At 36.6% G+C, this 18,083-nt stretch overlaps 1 protein-coding gene across 7 annotated transcripts in view; it reads right to left on the reverse strand.

Annotated features, from left to right (window-relative positions):
- The window catches only part of CLASP1 (cytoplasmic linker associated protein 1), a 349,545-nt gene that overhangs the window by 121,767 nt on the left and 209,695 nt on the right, over positions 1 to 18,083 (reverse strand). For 5 of the 7 annotated variants that reach the window (XM_027854750.1, XM_027854751.1, XM_027854749.1 and 2 more), the window contains exons 14-20: positions 14,819 to 14,889; positions 13,973 to 14,032; positions 11,215 to 11,292; positions 9,623 to 9,790; positions 9,119 to 9,168; positions 6,949 to 7,116; positions 5,274 to 5,321 (exon numbers count right to left, since the gene is read on the reverse strand). In XM_027854750.1, the coding sequence (XP_027710551.1) occupies positions 5,274 to 5,321; positions 6,949 to 7,116; positions 9,119 to 9,168; positions 9,623 to 9,790; positions 11,215 to 11,292; positions 13,973 to 14,032; positions 14,819 to 14,889 (643 nt within the window). The remainder of the gene's footprint in view (positions 1 to 5,273; positions 5,322 to 6,948; positions 7,117 to 9,118; positions 9,169 to 9,622; positions 9,791 to 11,214; positions 11,293 to 13,972; positions 14,033 to 14,818; positions 14,890 to 18,083) is intronic. The other 2 variants (XM_027854753.1, XM_027854755.1) reach the window with 1 other exon arrangement.

Below are 18,083 nucleotides of genomic sequence, written 5' to 3' on the forward strand. Positions count from 1 at the left end.
GGCTACAGAGCTCAGAAAGGTGTGTAATATCCAAAGAGGTTAGAAAGATAGGTTGTGTCCAGATTGGTTAGTGTTTTAAAAGCTAAACAGAGGACTGTACATTTTATTCCAGAGGCCAGAGGAAACCATTGCAGTTTGAGTAGATTAAGTGACACAATCAGATCTGTATTTGAGGAAAATTATTTTGGTAGCAACAAATGAAATGGATTGTAGTGGAGAGAGACCTGAGGTAGGGAGACCATTAGGAGATTGCTATAATAATTTAAGTAAGAGGTGATAAGATCCTGAACTAAGGTAGTAGCCGTGTCAGTGAGGAGAAGGGGTTAGATGGGAGAGAAGTCATGGAGGCAGAAATGGGAAGATATAGCAAGTGATTGGATTTGTAGAGTGAAGGAGAGTGAAAAATTCAAAAGAAATAGGGAAAAATTGAAAATGGGAAGGTTTAAGAGGATAAATAGCAAGTTGAGTTTTGGCAATATTGAGTTTAAGATGTCTTCGGAACATCCACTTCAAAATGTACAAAAGTCAACTAGTGATTCAGGACTGAAATGATGGTTAAACACATGAAAACTATTGAAAAAATACAGAAGAAAAGAAGGGGCCTACAACAAAAGTATAGGTAACATTCAAAGTTTGGGGATGTGATGTGCATAATGAATCAACAAAAAGGACTGAGAAGGGGCAGTCAGACAGGCAAACTAGAGGAGAATAATGTCACAAAAACCCAGAGAAGAAAGAGTATCCAAGAGGAAAGTGTTGTCAACAGTGATCAATGCAGCAGATAGGGCAAGAAGGGTTAGGGGTAAGAAATGATCATCTAATTTGGCAATCAGGAGATTACTGGTAACTTTGGAGAAAGTAGATTCCATTGAATGATGAGACTGAAAGTTACACTGCAAATGGTTGTCAGTGAGAGACAGCAAGTGGAATCAACTTTTTCCAAGAAGTTTGGCCAAGAAAAGGAAGAGAAGGAGAAAACTTGGCCATGCTTGAAAACAGGAAGAACTTAATCACTTGATAGAGAAAAGTTACAGATTTAAGGGAGAGGTGAGATGACTGAGATATAATCTCGTGGAGAAGACAGGAAGGCACGAGGTAAAGTACACATGTAGAGGAGTTTACCTTGGCAAAGAGAAAGGCTATCTTAACTATCACAGACCAGAGGAAAGAAGGACAGAGTGGGAGATGATGTCAAGGGGTTTTGAAATTAAGAGAATGGGAGAGGGAGAAGCTCATGTCCAGTGGCCTTTAGTTTTTTTCAGAAAAGTAGAAGGCAAGACCCTTAGTTGAAGTAAAGGAGGGAGCAGGACCTTTGTGTGTGTGTGGGGGGGGGGGGTTGCTTAAAGAAAGAGGTTTAAGTGAGATAGGGAATCAATTAGAGAGGAATAAAAAGACTACTCTATTACAGTGAGGGCTCAGGTTAGTTTGGATAAATAGATCTGTAATGGAGCCAGCAGTCAGTGCTGCTGTGGGACTTCCTCCAGCTCCATTCAGCTGCTCATGAGTGGAAACAGAGGACAGGGGTGGTGGCAGTAATCCAGGCCTGAGATTTGGAAAGAAAAGAGCAGCCAACAGGCCATGGGAGCAAGAGGATCAAGAATAAGAAGCCACTGCAGAAATGAAACAATTACCTCCTGGATAGATGTTAGAAAGGAAGGAAAGCAGAGGCAGCTAGGTGGTGCAGTGGATAGAGCACTGGCCCTGAAGTCAGGAGGACCTGAGTTCAAATCTGGCCTCAGACCAAACACTTGACACTTACTAACTGTGTAACCCTGGGCAAGTCACTTAACCCCAACTGCCTTTAAAAAAAAGGGGGGTGGGGTGGGAGGTAGGGACGAAAGTGCAGTCAATGCTGGACTAACAGCAAAGGGAAAGTCTGAACATGACCATGGGGAGCAGAGTCCTCTGAATCCCTTTCCAGAACCAGGGTAGCACAGATGGGCGGAAGAAAGTACAGTCAGTGCTGGAAATGAGGTGGTGTCCTGAGAGGGGAGCCAGATCTGAGGAGGCTTTGAGATGCAGAGTGTGAAAGAGGTACAACATGAAGGGAAACACGTTCACCATGGAATGGGAATTCTACAGGGCACAGTGGAATGGGTGGGTATGATGTGCAGAAAGGGGATGAGGAAATATGAGCAGCAAATAGAGACAGTTTTCTCCTAATTGGTCAATGATTAATTACTACAGGGATAAGGAGTGAAACAAGAGAAGACATAGGGTTTATAATAGTGAAAAGAAGTGGGGATTCTCCAAGCGGGGACTCAAACTTGTTGCTCAAGTCTTTGACTAATACTATATCAAGAAGAAAGTGTTTTCTTGCCTTAAAAAGTATACCTATTTTAAAAAAATCCTAAAATTTATTTTCCAAAATAGCAGATAAGGGAGAAAAAAAGTAATATAAAGGACTTACATGAACAATTACATAGATCTGTAAAACTGAGAAGCAACATATATCATTTTTATGGAGTGAAAGTGATTTTGCTCCTCTGAAGGATCTCTTACTTTCCATATTTCCTTTTCTATATTCAAGGTTCTAAATTCCAAATTCCATTCCTCCAGATATTTTTTTGCAGAAATCGACAGGAAAAGATAGGCTTCTTTCTTTGGAGTTCTTGCCCTAAAGTTGGTTTTTGTTGTTCAGTCGTATCCAACTCTTCATGACCTCATTTGGGGTTTTCCTAGCAAAGATACTGGAATGGTTTGCCATTTCCTTCTCTAGTTCATTTTATAGATGAGGAAACTGAGGCAAACTGGATTTAGTAAGTGTCTCAGGCTAGATTTGATCAAGAAGATGAACCTTCCCGACTCCAGGTCCAGCACTCTATCCACTGTGCCACCTTACTGTTTAGGGCAGAGTAAATTACCTAAACAATAAAGCAAGGACAGTATAGGAGAATTAAGAAGGGTAACTCCAATTTACAAAGCGGGGAAGATATTTGAGAGGATAACTAATTTCTATAGTACTTTCCATCCTCATTAGCTCCACCTACATCCTTATACTTTCTCTTCCCATCCTACCTGTTTACTTTACTTTCACATTCACAATGAATGTGAACTCTACTGTGAGGAATATAGAGGCACATCTCCAGAGCAGACATAGACATTATCCACATTAGCAGCTGAATACAAATTTCAACTTCCAGCTTCAAAACTATGTACAATCTCTGCCTTCAGTCATAATGGATGAAGATACCTAACATCCTTATAAAGGACATCATTCACCTGCACCCTCAGCTTGGACATTTTATTAAGTCTTTTTACTTTGGTGTTATTTTGATTTAAAATACCTAAAAATAGAAGCAGAAACACTCTGATCATAGTGCTCCTTTCCTGTGAAAGGAGACAAGAAGCCCTGGAGAACACCTGCAGATCACAAAAGGGCTGGAACCTGCAAGTAAACTAGATAAAACCATTTCCAATCATAAGCAGGTTGGAGGCTCATCCTGATTGGGAAAAAAAATGTGCTAGCTTTTCAAAGAGCTAGGAGTGCTCAATTTGAAACAGAAATGTCTAAAGTAAAAAAAAGGAGATATATGACATAAGAAAGCTCCCTGAGAATGAGAATGTGAAACCAGATTTAGATGTGTGTGTATATAAGTGTATGTGTGTTTATGTGTATGTGTATGTGTATCAGAGATGATAACCAAAACAAATAGACCCATGACTCGGTATGATCTTTCTTTCTGGAAGCCAAAAATAATTTTACTGTATTTCTAAAAATTTAGCTCTTTGCTTCATGGAATTTATTTTTGTCTTTTACAGACAACTTAACTAACCTATAATGGATCTCTACGTTTCTGAACATTTAACAGCATTTATTACTCATTTGGTCGCTTAGGAATTGCTTTACGCTCTGACTTAACTACTCTATGTTTGCTGTTATTTTGCTCATTTTCTATCTATACTATAAGCTGCCGAAGGTATTCTGTATTCCATTAACACACTGTTTCTCCACAGCAGGCACTTCTTCAAGTAGTTTATAGATAATTCTCCTAATACTTATAAAGAACTGAAAATAGTCAGTAAAAACAAAATGAGCTGAAAGATGGTTTACTTTATTGCTTTTCCTACTGAAAAACTTGAAAGAAAAACATAATTAGGTATTTTTCCCTCCAAGAAAGGATCAGTGATGGTTCAATGAAAACAAGAAAAGTGTGTTAAGTATTTTACAGAAATCAGTCAGATGTCTTAGGGACATTTAAAGAGATTGTAAAAAAGAATGCAACACAACAACACTCACTGATCGTCAATTACATGTAATGTGCCCCTAAATGTTTACATACACTTAAAAGTCTAGCTCCTCATTAGAAAAATATCTTCTACTTAGGAGATTACATGAATTCTATTCTACAAATGACAAAATAATTTTAACACTAAAAAGAGACCACAAGTGCACAAAAGTCAAGAAAATAAAGGAAAAGATAAAGTAGTACTTTGGGAATAATAAAGTCTCAGGGAAGCAGCCAAGAAGGATTAGCACATAATCCCCAAGGTCAATAATCCCTCCCCTTTCACAAAGAAAGCAAATTCTGCAGGAAAAAACCTTTGGGACAGCAGGGGTTAAGACCCACAAAGGACAGCAGGATCCACACACCCTACAATCTAACACCCAAAGAAGACAATGCTTTCAAGGAGAATGGGCAAAAATCCAGCAGCAGCAGAATGAAGAAGACAGGAAGGAAAACATCCATGCAACATTTCATGCAGGGTACAAGTGAGTACAGATGAACACTAAGTGACACATCGTGAGAGAAAGACCAGAGAGAAGTGATTGAAGTACACAGTTGTAAACACACCTCAGTCATAGACACAAACTGCTTACCCTCAGATTTAGTGGTAGTACCATCTTTAAGCAAATTAAAAGAAAAAAAAACAAAGGAAGGGATAACAGGGAACAGTTAGTAACATTAAAAAAGGGCAGAAATTAGCTACTAAAAAAAAAGTGAAAAATTCCATTTTAAATTAAGCTTAAAAGGAAACCAGCTCTGAACTGCAAAGCAAATTCTGAAGCACCTAAATCTGGTATGTAATTTAATTAATGGTTTTGTCTACATTGTAAGAACCAAGAAGCAACTCTGCATACACTGCATATCACCAGAGAAGAAATTTAGCTCAACTACTGCACTCTGAATTTCCTTCCGTCTTTGAAGGAAATTGCTAGCAAAGGGGGAAAAGGTTATACCTATAGGACAGAGAAGCAAGTAAGAAGCTTGCTTTAGCAATGCCTATTCCAATCTACATTATACAGCAGCAAAAGCTGTCTAGCATGGTACCTGGTTCAAGGCCTATGTACTCCAAGTCCTCCCTGATGTGTCTGGACTCTAGAAGTTTGGAAAAGGAGCATCAGATTTAACTCTATTATTCTGAACAAACTTTGGTTATACACTAAAACAAATGTGTCAAGCCAAACAAAAACTGTTAACAAAAAACAAACACTATTATGTTAAGAAATCAATCCACATTTCATTTAATCATTTTTTCTTAAGAGGAAGAGGGGATGAGGTATGAGAACGAACATACTATAGTAACTTTAAAAAAAAAAATGGTATTTGGCAGAAATTTTGATGTGGTGACATCTATAGTGGTCATCCATCTAACATTAAGTCATGGGAAAACAAGAAATAATTAACTACTTCAGAGATGAATTCTGAACTCATATCTTAAGGAACACATGAAATATCAAATTAACAAGAACTGCAAAGAAATCAAAATGGAATTTATAAAAGTTCAACTTTGAGTGTAAAGTGAAGACAGAATGTTGGATTAACTAGATGATTTTCTTTTCTTTTTTAGGAATACAAAAGCTTTGTCTTAGCAAAATGGCAAACCTTTATTTTAAATTTTGGATGAAGTCCTTATCTTCAACATAATCTAATAGTTTAATATTTGGGAAGAAAATACTATTTGTACCCCTTCTCAATGAAATTGACTTGTATTTGTGATCCAACTTTTGTGTGTGTGTGTGTGTGTGTGTGTGTGTGTGTGTTTGTGTGTTTAAAACAATCAGAACATACACATCCCAATGGCTATTTCCTCCTTCAAAGTAGTCCCACTAAAATAAATCTAGACATTTGTCTGAACAGTGCAGCTACAATACACATCTTGAGAACACTTTTTTTTTGAAACAGCTCCTACAAGTACCCAAGGAAAAAAGTCCCACTGTTTTACAATCAACACTTAACTTCCACAAAATGACATTTACCCACCTGTAACACCCACTTCCTTCACTGGGCTTAGCTTCAGATAACTTGTGGCCATTTCCAAAAATTAAATCTAACCTCAGAGGCTAAAGATATACCACAACAAATGATACTGTCTCTTTCAGAAATGTATTGGAAGACCATTCCAAAGAACATCAGAAGTCTTCTCAGCAACAAGTGAAGTGTTTCACAAGGTTATGGCTCTGAAGAACCACTCTCATTTGGATGTATATGCTTTGATATGTTTGTTCAGAGAAAAAGGCAAATTACATCCAATACTCACATCTACAGAAACATAGCTCCGGTGATATTCTTCCTAAAATTTACCATCAATTCATTTTTACTATTTCATTGTTGCTCTTCCTCCTTACTGGAAACAATGGAGACAAGTGGCAAAAGATTGGGAAAGCATGTGTTTGGCAGAATAGTGTGTGGCAGTAAAATGTCTGAGGTGATATTATTTCAAATATTGGTGACTGACACAGAAGGTTGAACTGAGGGAAAAGCACCCTGTTTAATGTCAAATTACATATGTATTGATTTCTAAGAAGGATAACACTCAGCACATGGTAAGCATTCAATATGTACTATGACCTGCATATGTTCATTTCCTGAATATCCATTCATAGGATTTTGAAATTTCAACTATGGCATTCTTAAAGTCTGACTAAAATAACAAACTTGATAAATTAATTAGAATGTTGGGAAAATTTAACAAAATTTGAACTGCAGAGTTTTTAGGGCCTACCTAATGATGCATACGATCCTGGAGGCAAGGCAGCTGCTGAACTGAAAGGGGTGGAGCCAGCTGTTGAGACTTTTGATTTGGCACTGGCTGCTGCATTCACATCAATGTCGCTCCGAGACCGCTGTAGGGATCCAGTTGTTGAAACAGATTTGGTACTAACTGTAGAAGCTTAATGTGGGAGAGAGTAAAATACAATAGTAAGCACTTTACTATAACCACACACAACCATGTTGAAAAAAAAAATATTTCTCCAAGGCTATTTCTTGACAAGCACCTATGCACCAAAGCAGCCCTAACCAACTCAAACTGGCTAAAACAAGTTCATCTCATCCCAAACACATCAGAGTGAATTATACTGGAATACAAAACACTGGTTAATAATGAATGGTACAAGAATGGAAGTGTTTTCATATTGGGTTCCTCTCTTCATTGTCCCACTCACTGTACCTTTTGCAGGAGGCCTTTCTCAGTCTCTCTCCTCCCTAGCTCTTCCCTCACACACTCACCCACCTGCTGGTGTGCATTCCCTCTGAGATCACCTGCCATTTATACCTATATATTATGCATGTTGTCTCCCCTTTAGAACATAGGATCCTTGAGGGAAGGGTCGGTATTTTGCTTTTCTTTATATTCTCAGTGCTTAGAACAGGGTATATCTGGCACATAACATGTGGTAATAAATGCTTGTTGACTGATTAATTGAAAATGACTGACTACATATGTAAACATGCTGGCTTATTCTCCTTTTCTTATTTCTGAAGACAATAGAGAAGATTGTTTTGCCCTCCTAAGTCTCCTCAGGAGTTGGCAGCTCCTGCTGGCAACATCTCTGTACCCCGTTTTCTGAGCTTCCTTCAATTTTCTTAATTTTAATTTCCTCCAGCAGAAAACTGCTCTACTCACAGGACTGACAAAAAGAAATCAGAGACACGTGTTTAAGAAAAATTCCTTCAGACACATAACACTAGTTGTGTGACTCTGGGCAAGTCACTTAACCCCAATTGCCTCACCAAAAAAAAACAAAACAAAACAAAACAAAACAAAAAAAAAAAAAAAAAAAAACTTTGGTCCTAATTTTTTCCCTCACTGTTAATTCCAAAATTTCTTCTTATCATCAGTGAAACTGCAACTGGAGTTCTGTAGAAAAAGAAAGGCAAACCATACGACAAAGAAGCATAGATCTATGTAGCTGACATGGAAGGAAGTTGATAAACAGATAATTTGCTTTCTAAAGTCAAGCCATCAAAAGTGGGTTATCTATCACAATCCAGACTACAGTTTGAGCAATGGGGGAATTCCCATCTTACCTCCTTCCAATTTAATGTGGTAAACATTTGTTAAATGCCTACTGCATGCAAGGCACTATGCTAAGGTGCTTGGGATATGAAAAAGACAGATGGTACCCTCATGGAGCTTACAATCTAAAGGGCAAGACAATCCACAAAAGAAAGTGGGGGGGGGGGGGGGGGGGGACAGGGATGTGCACCAGGCACAGTTTCACTAAAAGAAGGCTTCCAACTTCAGGAAACTTCTGTGAAAACTAGGTTTATTAAAAGAAAAATGAACATGCATGTGTAACCCAAATAGTTCACAATCCATACAGAAGTTTACATTTTTATAATGGCAAGAGAAGGCATCAGAATCTCCACCTAAAGGGGTGTGGCATGGGAGGAGAAAAGGTACCGTAAAGGCAGGAAAAGGACAAAACCCCTCCCAAAAGGGAGGAGCAAAGCAATGGCAAAAGCCACATTCCTTTCTCTTGGGAACTGCTAGACCAGGCCTGCACAACTTGTAGCCTGCACTTAAGGCTGCTTGGCACGCCAAAGGATTTCCTCTCCATACAAAGGATGTTTTCCTCTACATTTTTCCACAAGCTGTACAGGCCTGCGCCAGACCATGACCATAGGCTGCTCCACTTATCTACAAGGGTCCCAGCTGCACAAGCAATTTCTCAGTCTAGTGCAGACTGACAGGTACCTGTCTTAACTCCCAAGGACACAAAGAGGATCCAGCTCGGGATGCAAACAACACATTACATCAGTGAGGGGGGGGGGGGGGGGCTTTGTCTTTGACACATTCAGGCCTCCTGCACACTTTGGGTCCATGTTTTTGGAAAATATGGCAATTCAAAAAAAGGCAAGTTCAGGGGACCCCTTAACATTCCTCTTACCTCGAGATGTGGAACTTCCGGTTGGGCTTCTTTTGGCAGACAGTGGACGGCTGGCAATTAAGAAAGATCTATGTTAACATTTATATAAATCACAGGATCACATACTTCTTTGAACTTCCTCCGAAATCATGTATCCTTTGTGTATATACAATCTACACCACACTTATCATTAACTTGTTTACATATTAGCTTAAAATTGTTCTTGATATGTGCTATATAAACAAACTTTTACTGTAAACTCCTTAATACTGAGGACATTTTTGCCTTTCTTAGTATCCTCAATTAGCTCCTAAAATGGGCTTCTGAACACAATAGGTACTCAATAAATGCTTACTAAATTATTCAGAGCCAAGATAACCTATAGCTACTTGTGCCTTCATAAAGAAAAGTTTTCTACACACACACACACACACACACACACACAAAATCACCTCCGAGATAAAAAACTGAAAAGAATAATGAAACAAAACAAAGAAACAAAAAAACTGGAATTTGATCTCTTACTTTAGGCTCTCTTGAGAACTAGAAGAGGAACGATCCGACTGAGGCAAAGACACGATGCTGTCTGAGTTCTTTAGATGTGACTGTAGAGCTTTCTGATAAGATGACTCTAATGTATGGTACAAATGTTCTGCTTCTCTACTGAAGTGACTGTGGAAACCCCAATAACATCTGGAAATAAAATCCAAAAAGTCTCAGTAAAGACATATAATCAATTCCCCCAAACCCTGGATTAGAATGTTGTCACTAAAGCTGAGCCCTGGACCACCTCACACACAATTTTGCTGCTGCCAGAGAGTGACTGTGAAGTGCGAGGAAAACAAGGCCTAGAGTAAAACCTCAGCACAGTAGGACTGAACTGCCACAACGGTTTGGAGACTTGTGTGCTTTTTGTTTTACACTGTTCTACACTGTGCTTTACAAAACTTATTCTGCTGTTCATGTACGTTTTTTATCTAGATAAGCCTTGAGTGTCTGGCTCCTTAGTTGCTGGGGAATTTGGTGCATGCAGAAGAACTAATATAGTATTTATTATGATACATCTGTGCCACAAGGTCAAGACAACCTGCATCCCTTGAGAGTATGTTCTGATCCATTCCCTACATGGTAGGTACTAGCAATGTAAACTTATACAATGCTCCTAAAAAATAATGACAACAACAACAACCCTATAATCATACATAGCTAGTTTAATGCTGGAAACAACAAAAAGTAAACATATTTAGGCACAGACAAGAAGCAAACAACTATATTGTAAGAGATTTTAGAGATTAAAAAAAAAAATAACAAAAAAGCACCATGCCAGATATGTCTGGAAAGTGAAAAGTATCTATAGTGCTTTGCTAAAATAAATTACCTTATTGAATTTAAGGCTGATTGAGATGCTATACATTTAAGAAGAATTAAAAGATATTAAGTGGTTCGATTTTTAAACTGATTTCCTCCTCAAATTTTATAAATGAAATGAAAAATTAATTATTCACTTAATGTTACTGTGTATTTTGGGTAGCATTCTATGGTATGATGAAGACCTATAAATCTATTTGGGATGGGGTATGGGGGTAGGGAACAATTGCTGAGGGGAGATGATAGGTTGTGGAGAGTCAGTAGTCAGAAATAGACCAATAGTGCAAAACTGTTCTTTAAAATATAAACTTAATCTAATAGTCCAAATTTTGACTTAGGAAATAATTATAATAATGGTTTCATGTGCACTAAAAATCCTCAATAGTGATTCAGAAATTATGCCAATAGAAACTTATTCTCAGAGTACTTTTATGAAACATTCCCAAGTTATTTGAGCAACAATTCAGCTTGGATGCTTTTTAACACCTAATTAGAACAAGAAAAGACTTTACTCATAAACATATGCTTATATTATGGGCTGGGTTTTGAAGAAAATTTGATAATAGTATCATTAAAACTTCTTAAACTATTAGCAATGGCATACAACCAATAAAATTTTCTGAAATTGTCTATTAGATGTATAGCTTGATCTTTGAGAAAAGCCACATCGAATAAACTCTTAGACAAAAGAAACTAACACAACCAAGATCTAAAGTTTTTTAGTAGGAAGTAATTCAGGAAACACTTACTTTCTTGCTTCTATCCTTGCTTCAGAATCAGCATCATGTATTCCTTTCTTTATTGTTTCTGCTAATACTGATATGTGTCTGTTTACATGAAGAGATATTTTTATGAGCAAGTAAGCCCAGAGAAACAATTTCAAAACATTAATATCAAATTAAAAGATATTTCTATTGCTTGCATCTTGAGAAATAAGAAAAACAAGCCTCAGGGCATTCAAACTTTAAATCCCCCTCCTCGCCCAATTTCTTTTATGTAGCTGGCTCTCCAGGCCAATCTCAGTTCTATGGGAGCAGAAAACCAAAGGTTACATTTTTCTGTAGTCAATGTAATGTCTTCTGGAAATAATGATGGGATTAAAGTAGTCTCAGATCAACACAACTGTGGGTGATCCTCTTAATAACAAAGGACACTGCTTTAAGTAGTCAAGATACGATTTACATTTAAGGATGTTTTCACTTGAATCTAAAAAAAATCACATAGCCATTTTGTAAATGGGTATTTCTTTTGTTACCTCTGCTAGCTGAGAAAGAAGTCAAGTATAATTCTTTTCAAAGCATTCAAAAAAGGAAAACAGTCAGGCTAGATTATTCCAACAAATTGAAAAAAAAAAAACACAAACGAATAAATCTTTGCAAATAAGTACAGTTTTACCAAATCAAAGCATGTACCTATATCTGCCTCACCTTGCACCCAAGAATTATTTACCAAGCATAAACCATTCTCTATTTTAAAACCATAGATTTAAACAAAACACTAACTTCTCTAATAATATGCAGATATTATCACACTAAAACACTCTGTATAAGAAAAGTTTTTCTCATCCTAGCAGTTGAACAACAGTCAACAGTAATGGGTTTTGTTGCTCGGTAGCCAACAAAATTATTACCTAGTAAAATAGGAGATAATTCCTGTAACAGTCACTCTCTAGCTATAAAATTAAAGTGCCTAATTCTTTGCTAAGGTGAGAAGGCTTAAGTTTTCTTAAGGCCATTCAGAGGCTTTTTTCCATTAAAAGCAACAACTGCCCTCATCCTAGCAGAACGCAGTTGCTTTGAGGATAAAAACTGCTTCATTTGTATCTGTATTCCAAAGTCTAGCCCATTTCCTCGCACACAGTAGACAATTTAATATATATGTGTTCAAATGAACCCCAAACACCTGGCCAAATCTATCTCTCAAAAGGAAAAAAATAAGCCACTTCATTTCCCAAGTTGCTCGCCAGTACAAAGCATGCAAAAATATCAAAGAACTCCACTAAGGATCTGCCTACCAGCATCCTATCCTTCACCAGATTCAGAGAACTTTTCACTTACCAATGTACCTTAAAGAGGATGAGCAATTACTCTATTTCATAAATAATAGTGGAAATAAGACTTGTCATCGAATACTACACTTTAACAAAACTCCACTACAACTGAAATGTTTGAGTGTCCCATTAAACGAAAAATGAGAGTTAGAATAGATGGAAGGGCCTCAAAAGTCCATAGGATCAAAGAATAATGGACTCAAAATCAGAAGGGACTTTAAAGGCCATTTGTGCTTTTCTAAATATGGTCTAGTTGGTTGATGTCATTACTCTGGTTCTGTGTAATAGATTTAGAAATTTATCATCAACTCTTATTAAATTTCATTTTATTAGCTTCATCCCCCTGCTACAGACTTGAGATTCTCTTATCCAAAATACCAGCTATTCCTCTCAGCATCCTGTCAGCCCCAAATATGACAAATATGCCATCTATGCCTTCATCCATTTCATGGGTTCCACAACATAAGACTGAGGAACAAGTGACACAAGGCTAACACTGACAATGATCTTCAGGCTCAAAGTGGACACAAAAGTAGCCTTCTAGACTAGGGAGGGGAGAGGGAGAGACGGGCAGGGGGGGAAAAGAGAGAGGGAGAGAGGGAGACACACACACACACACACACACAGAGAAAGAGGCAGAGACAGAGAGAGATGAGAGACAGAGGTAGAGAGAGACAGAGACAAAGACAGAGAGAGACAGAAAGAGTCAGACACAGAGACAGAGAGATGAGACAGAGAGAGAATAGCAGAGATTATCTTGCTTCAGAAGGTGCTCCTTTACAGTTACAGTTACCACCAATTTCATTTCTTGAAACCTACAATTATTGCAGTTACAACCCACAAACTATGCATATCAGGTGGGACAAGTACACTAGATAGAATGCCAGGTCTGGAGTCAGGAAGATCTCAGTTCAAATTTGGCCTTAGACACTTACTAGGTGTGTGACCCTGGGCAAGTCAAACCCTGTTTGCCTCAGTTTCCTCATCTGTAAAATGAGCTAGAAAAGGAAATGGGAAAACATTCCAGCATCTTTGCCAAGAAAACTGCAAAAGAGGTCCTGAAGAGTCAGACACAACCGAAAACGACTAAACAACAACAACAAAATGCATATCAAGGTTTTCTGACTATTTTATTCTAAGGTTTTTAAATAATGCAAAGAATTTTCTAATAGCTCTGATATTCCCTTGCCTTTTAAATATATTTTAAATGTCTACTAGTACACTGCTGGTGAAAAATCAATAAGTCTTATGTAAAGAGATCAGATTCTATAGTACTTAATCTTGTCTACTGATAAAACTATGATATAGTATTTGTTACTACTACTGACAATAATAATACAACAGTTAAATTTAATAAAAGCTCCATTTTTGCCCCTAATCACTACATAGCACAATGTAAATAACAAGTTTATCAGGAAATATCAATAAATGTCAAAAATATCAAGTCTGATGCTCACCTTTCTAGTGAATGTGTTTGCCATTCTTGCAAAAGCAAATCTAAAAATTCAAAACAGCGCCTAAAAATTGTTTTTAAAGAGAAAGATTATAATTTGAAGAATTTCTGTGTGAGAGGATACACATAAATATATATGCTTTATTGATTCAAATTTAGGTTTCACTGACCCTTCCCTATTTGATTTGTACAAAAACCAGATTATTACCAATAGTTAGGACTTTATTTTCAGCATATAGTTATATTTTTTCCTTTTAAAGTGATCTCAGAAGGGAGGTTTATGACATAATATTGTGTGTATACATACACATACACACACACACTTCTGCATACATACAAATGACAGCATTAATTTTCCAACTAGGAAATTTTTTGTGTTTGATACTTGCTAGACAACATAATGCAAATGTGTTGCCAAAATGTATAGAAGACAAGAGAAACATGACTGTTGAAGCTATATAAATCAAAGTTAACACATTTTAGATTTTAATTCAAGCAAAACTAATGTGAGCTGCAACTGAATATTCAACCAAGCTAGGATCTCAGCAACAGTTATGAAGCAGAAAGCTAGGAAGCTGTCTTAGGAAACAGAAACACACGAACACAGGAAGAGTGACAAACAGACACACATCTATACCCCACATACCCACAGGCAAATCAGCAATAGAAGTTGTGTGAATACATCAAGAATATTTCTATAAAAATCACTTTAAGTGAAAAGTACTTATTCCAACATATTTAAGTTGTTTCTATGCATTTTATATACATTTTGAAAGTTGTAAAGTTTGCATTTTTATCCTGTTTTGAATTCCACCAACTAAAATTTAGAGAAAATCTCAATAGTGCTCACCTTCTAACTGCGACGGATTTGGATGTACAGTTGCTAGTTATAACAGGTATTAGCCTAGGGATGTGTGTGTGCTGTGGAGAAGAGAGAACAAATATGGGCACTTGAAAACATAAGTAGTCATCCAACCTTTTTTTTGGTTAGTGTACTTGTCATACATTATTCTGTTCAGAAAGCCAAAGACCATGGCAAATTATATACTGAAAACAAATAATGAGATAACAAGTGTACACAGATAACATGAGATAAAATAATTTTATAAGGTTAGATTTTAATAGTTGAAATAAGAACAGTACATTTATAAGGTTAGATTTTAATAGATGAAATACAACAGAAAACATTTAAGATGTTTTCACAAGAATCAAACCCATATATCACCCATGTCACTTAAACTCTAGCTAAAGTAGTTTTAGTACTAAATAAGAAACTTTAATAGTTACATACAACACTTCTTAAACAGTGTGTAACTTACCTTTTCTGGCACTGTTATAGAGAAGACACAAGTAAAAAGCACAAAAAATTTCTGGCACCATTCCAGATAAATAAGGGCAGATAAAAAAGTATGCTATAAGGTCTTCTAGCACATGGGTTACATAGATATGTATTCTTTGGGCTAAGTGAAATCCTAAACTTATGGTGAAGGCAACGAGCATGATCTCAAAGTAGGCTGCTCTGAAGCACGGTTTCTTTAATAATTTTCTGTGTGTGTGTGTGTGTGTGTGTGTGTGTGTGTTAGTTATGGACTCCTATGGAAATATAGTAAAGCCCACGGTGGGGAACCTGTTGCCTGGAGGCCACATGTGGCCTTCTAGGTCCTTGGGTGTGGTCCTCTGATTGAATCCAAATTTCACAGAACAAATCCTCTTAGTAAAAGAATTTGTTCTGTAAAAGAGGCAAATAGGGTTAAGTGACTTGTCCAGGGTCACACAGCCAGGAAGTGCCTGAGGCCAGATTTGAACTCAGGAAGATAAGTCTTCTTGACTCCATGCCTGGCACTCTATCTACTGTGGCTACCTGCTGCTCCATATTGAAGCACAGATATCAAAATATTACAAAAACAAGTTCATGGAGCTTAGGTTAAGAACTCCTATTCTAAAGGCTTGTGTGAGTTTAGGAAATATGATATCCCAAAATACACAGTAAATAATACTTATCTAGCCAGCACTTTTCATTATATTCCCTAGAAAAGTCTGTCTGAAGATGATAGCTTATTACACATAGAATTCTGATATTCAGTCTTCCTTGAGAAATTACTTGATTCCATGAAGATGGTAGTGTTGAAACAGTCTGTAGTAGTCAAGCAAGTGGTAATGTGGGAGAGTGAAAAGAGCCCTCAATGCATGAGAAGCCTAGATTTGAATCCCACAGCCAACATTTATTAGATGTTTGACCACAGGAAGTCACATAACTTCTAGAAGCATTGGTTTCCTTACCTGTTAGATGGAAATAAGAATACCTCATAAGGTTATTTTTCAGGAACAGAGATAGTATAAGTAAGGTATTTTGTGAACTTTAAAAATGTCTGCTGTAGATATTTGTTTATGGCCACATGAACACCAGTTCTAATTGTTTTTTTAAAATCTAACCTTAGGTTAAGATTTAAGAAATTATTTTGTCAGATTTCCAGACAACAACTGTTAACACTTAACGCAGTTTTAAGTTTTACAAAGCATTTTACATACTACCTCAATTTATCCTTACAACAACTCTGCAAAGCTGGTGCTATTTTTTCATTTTGCAAATAGGGAAACTTGGACCAAGAAAGATTAAGTTACTTTGCCCAGGGTCATACAGAGCTAAGAAGTATCTGAGACAAGATTGGAAATAAAGTCTTCCTAACTCCAAGTCTGGCATTTTATCTACTGAACCACCTGGATGTGCCTACAGACCACATAAACATAAGCTATTATTAAAATGGCAGTGTTTCAATATAGTGCTTAAAGTTTAAGTTATGGTAGCTGTTTATGTACAGAATTTACATCTTTTTACTGTTTCACCCCATATAAAAAGATAATGATCTTTAAATATAAATAAAAACCAAAAAAATTTATATTTACAACTACTTATATTTGACAAAATGAAAATGTGCATTTAATAATATTTTACTGGATGCATGTCCAATTCAGCTTTCTTTGTCCATTTAGTCCTACATGTTTGTATACATTTTTCCTTTTATATAGTTGTGTATAATTAATCTTAATTACAATACTCTACATTTAAATTCAATCATTTATTTAGCAACTCCCCAGTTCCTGAACATTTGAAGTTATTTTGGCATGTTTTTTCAACAAAAAAGAATGTTGTTATTACTATGTGTAATCATACACAATGAAAAGTAATGCAATTAAATGTTACCTTTAAATAAGTAGTTTTACAAACAAACAATCTTCAGGTATATTCTCAATAATGGGATTACTAAATCAAAGTTTACGACTGCTAGATGCTTATGCTTACGGCTACACAGAAGAGAATAGGAGGTAGAAAGGAAGGTTTTCTAAACAAAGGTATGAATTATTTCCCTTTTGAAATAAAAATATTCAAACCTTAAAGTAATCTAAAGAGAAAGTAAGCTTAGAGACTGAGGAGTTCTTTTAAGGTTGGAATTTTACAGCCACCTGAATGTGTATATTGTTCAACTGAGCATGGAAAAGAGTTGATCAAAGTAAGATATAGAATCTAAACACCTTCTCATCTCTGAGTCAGGCCCTTCTAATATATCATCATCATTAGTTTGTCTGAACATTTGCTGTTTTCCAATATATTAAACATGTTTGTTTTATTAAAATCACAAAAAGAATCATGTCTTTTAATATTATCTGCAAGTCTGAATTACTATACTATTGCTCTTCTCCAGTGAAATAGATAAAGAAGGAAATAAAGTCCTTATGATGGTTCTAGAAAGCTTAAAACTCTTAGCCTAATTGGGTTACTTTTTGCAAGATCATTTTCATGATATTTAAAAGCTTTAAAAGTAAACGTCATAATAACAAAAGGAGACTGAAACTAAAGTACATTCAGGTCATCAACTAGTTAAATGGAGGTTTGTGGGGCGGGGGGAGAAGAAGACATATCAGGTGAGGAAGAATTGATGGGACTGGGGTTAACATAAGAACCCTATAAGGGACTTCAGGGGCGGGGGAAACACTGGACTATGTATACTTTAAGATCCAACTCTAACACCCAAGAAAAGGAAAGCTTTCTCCTGCATTCCATTCTTTCTACTTTCCATGGGGAGCGAGAAAGGAAAATGAAGCCCCAAAGCCAACTG

Source organism: Vombatus ursinus, unplaced genomic scaffold (assembly GCF_900497805.2).
Source record: "Vombatus ursinus unplaced genomic scaffold, bare-nosed wombat genome assembly UNPS02010548.1, whole genome shotgun sequence".
In the NCBI taxonomy this organism is placed as follows: domain Eukaryota; kingdom Metazoa; phylum Chordata; class Mammalia; order Diprotodontia; family Vombatidae; genus Vombatus; species Vombatus ursinus.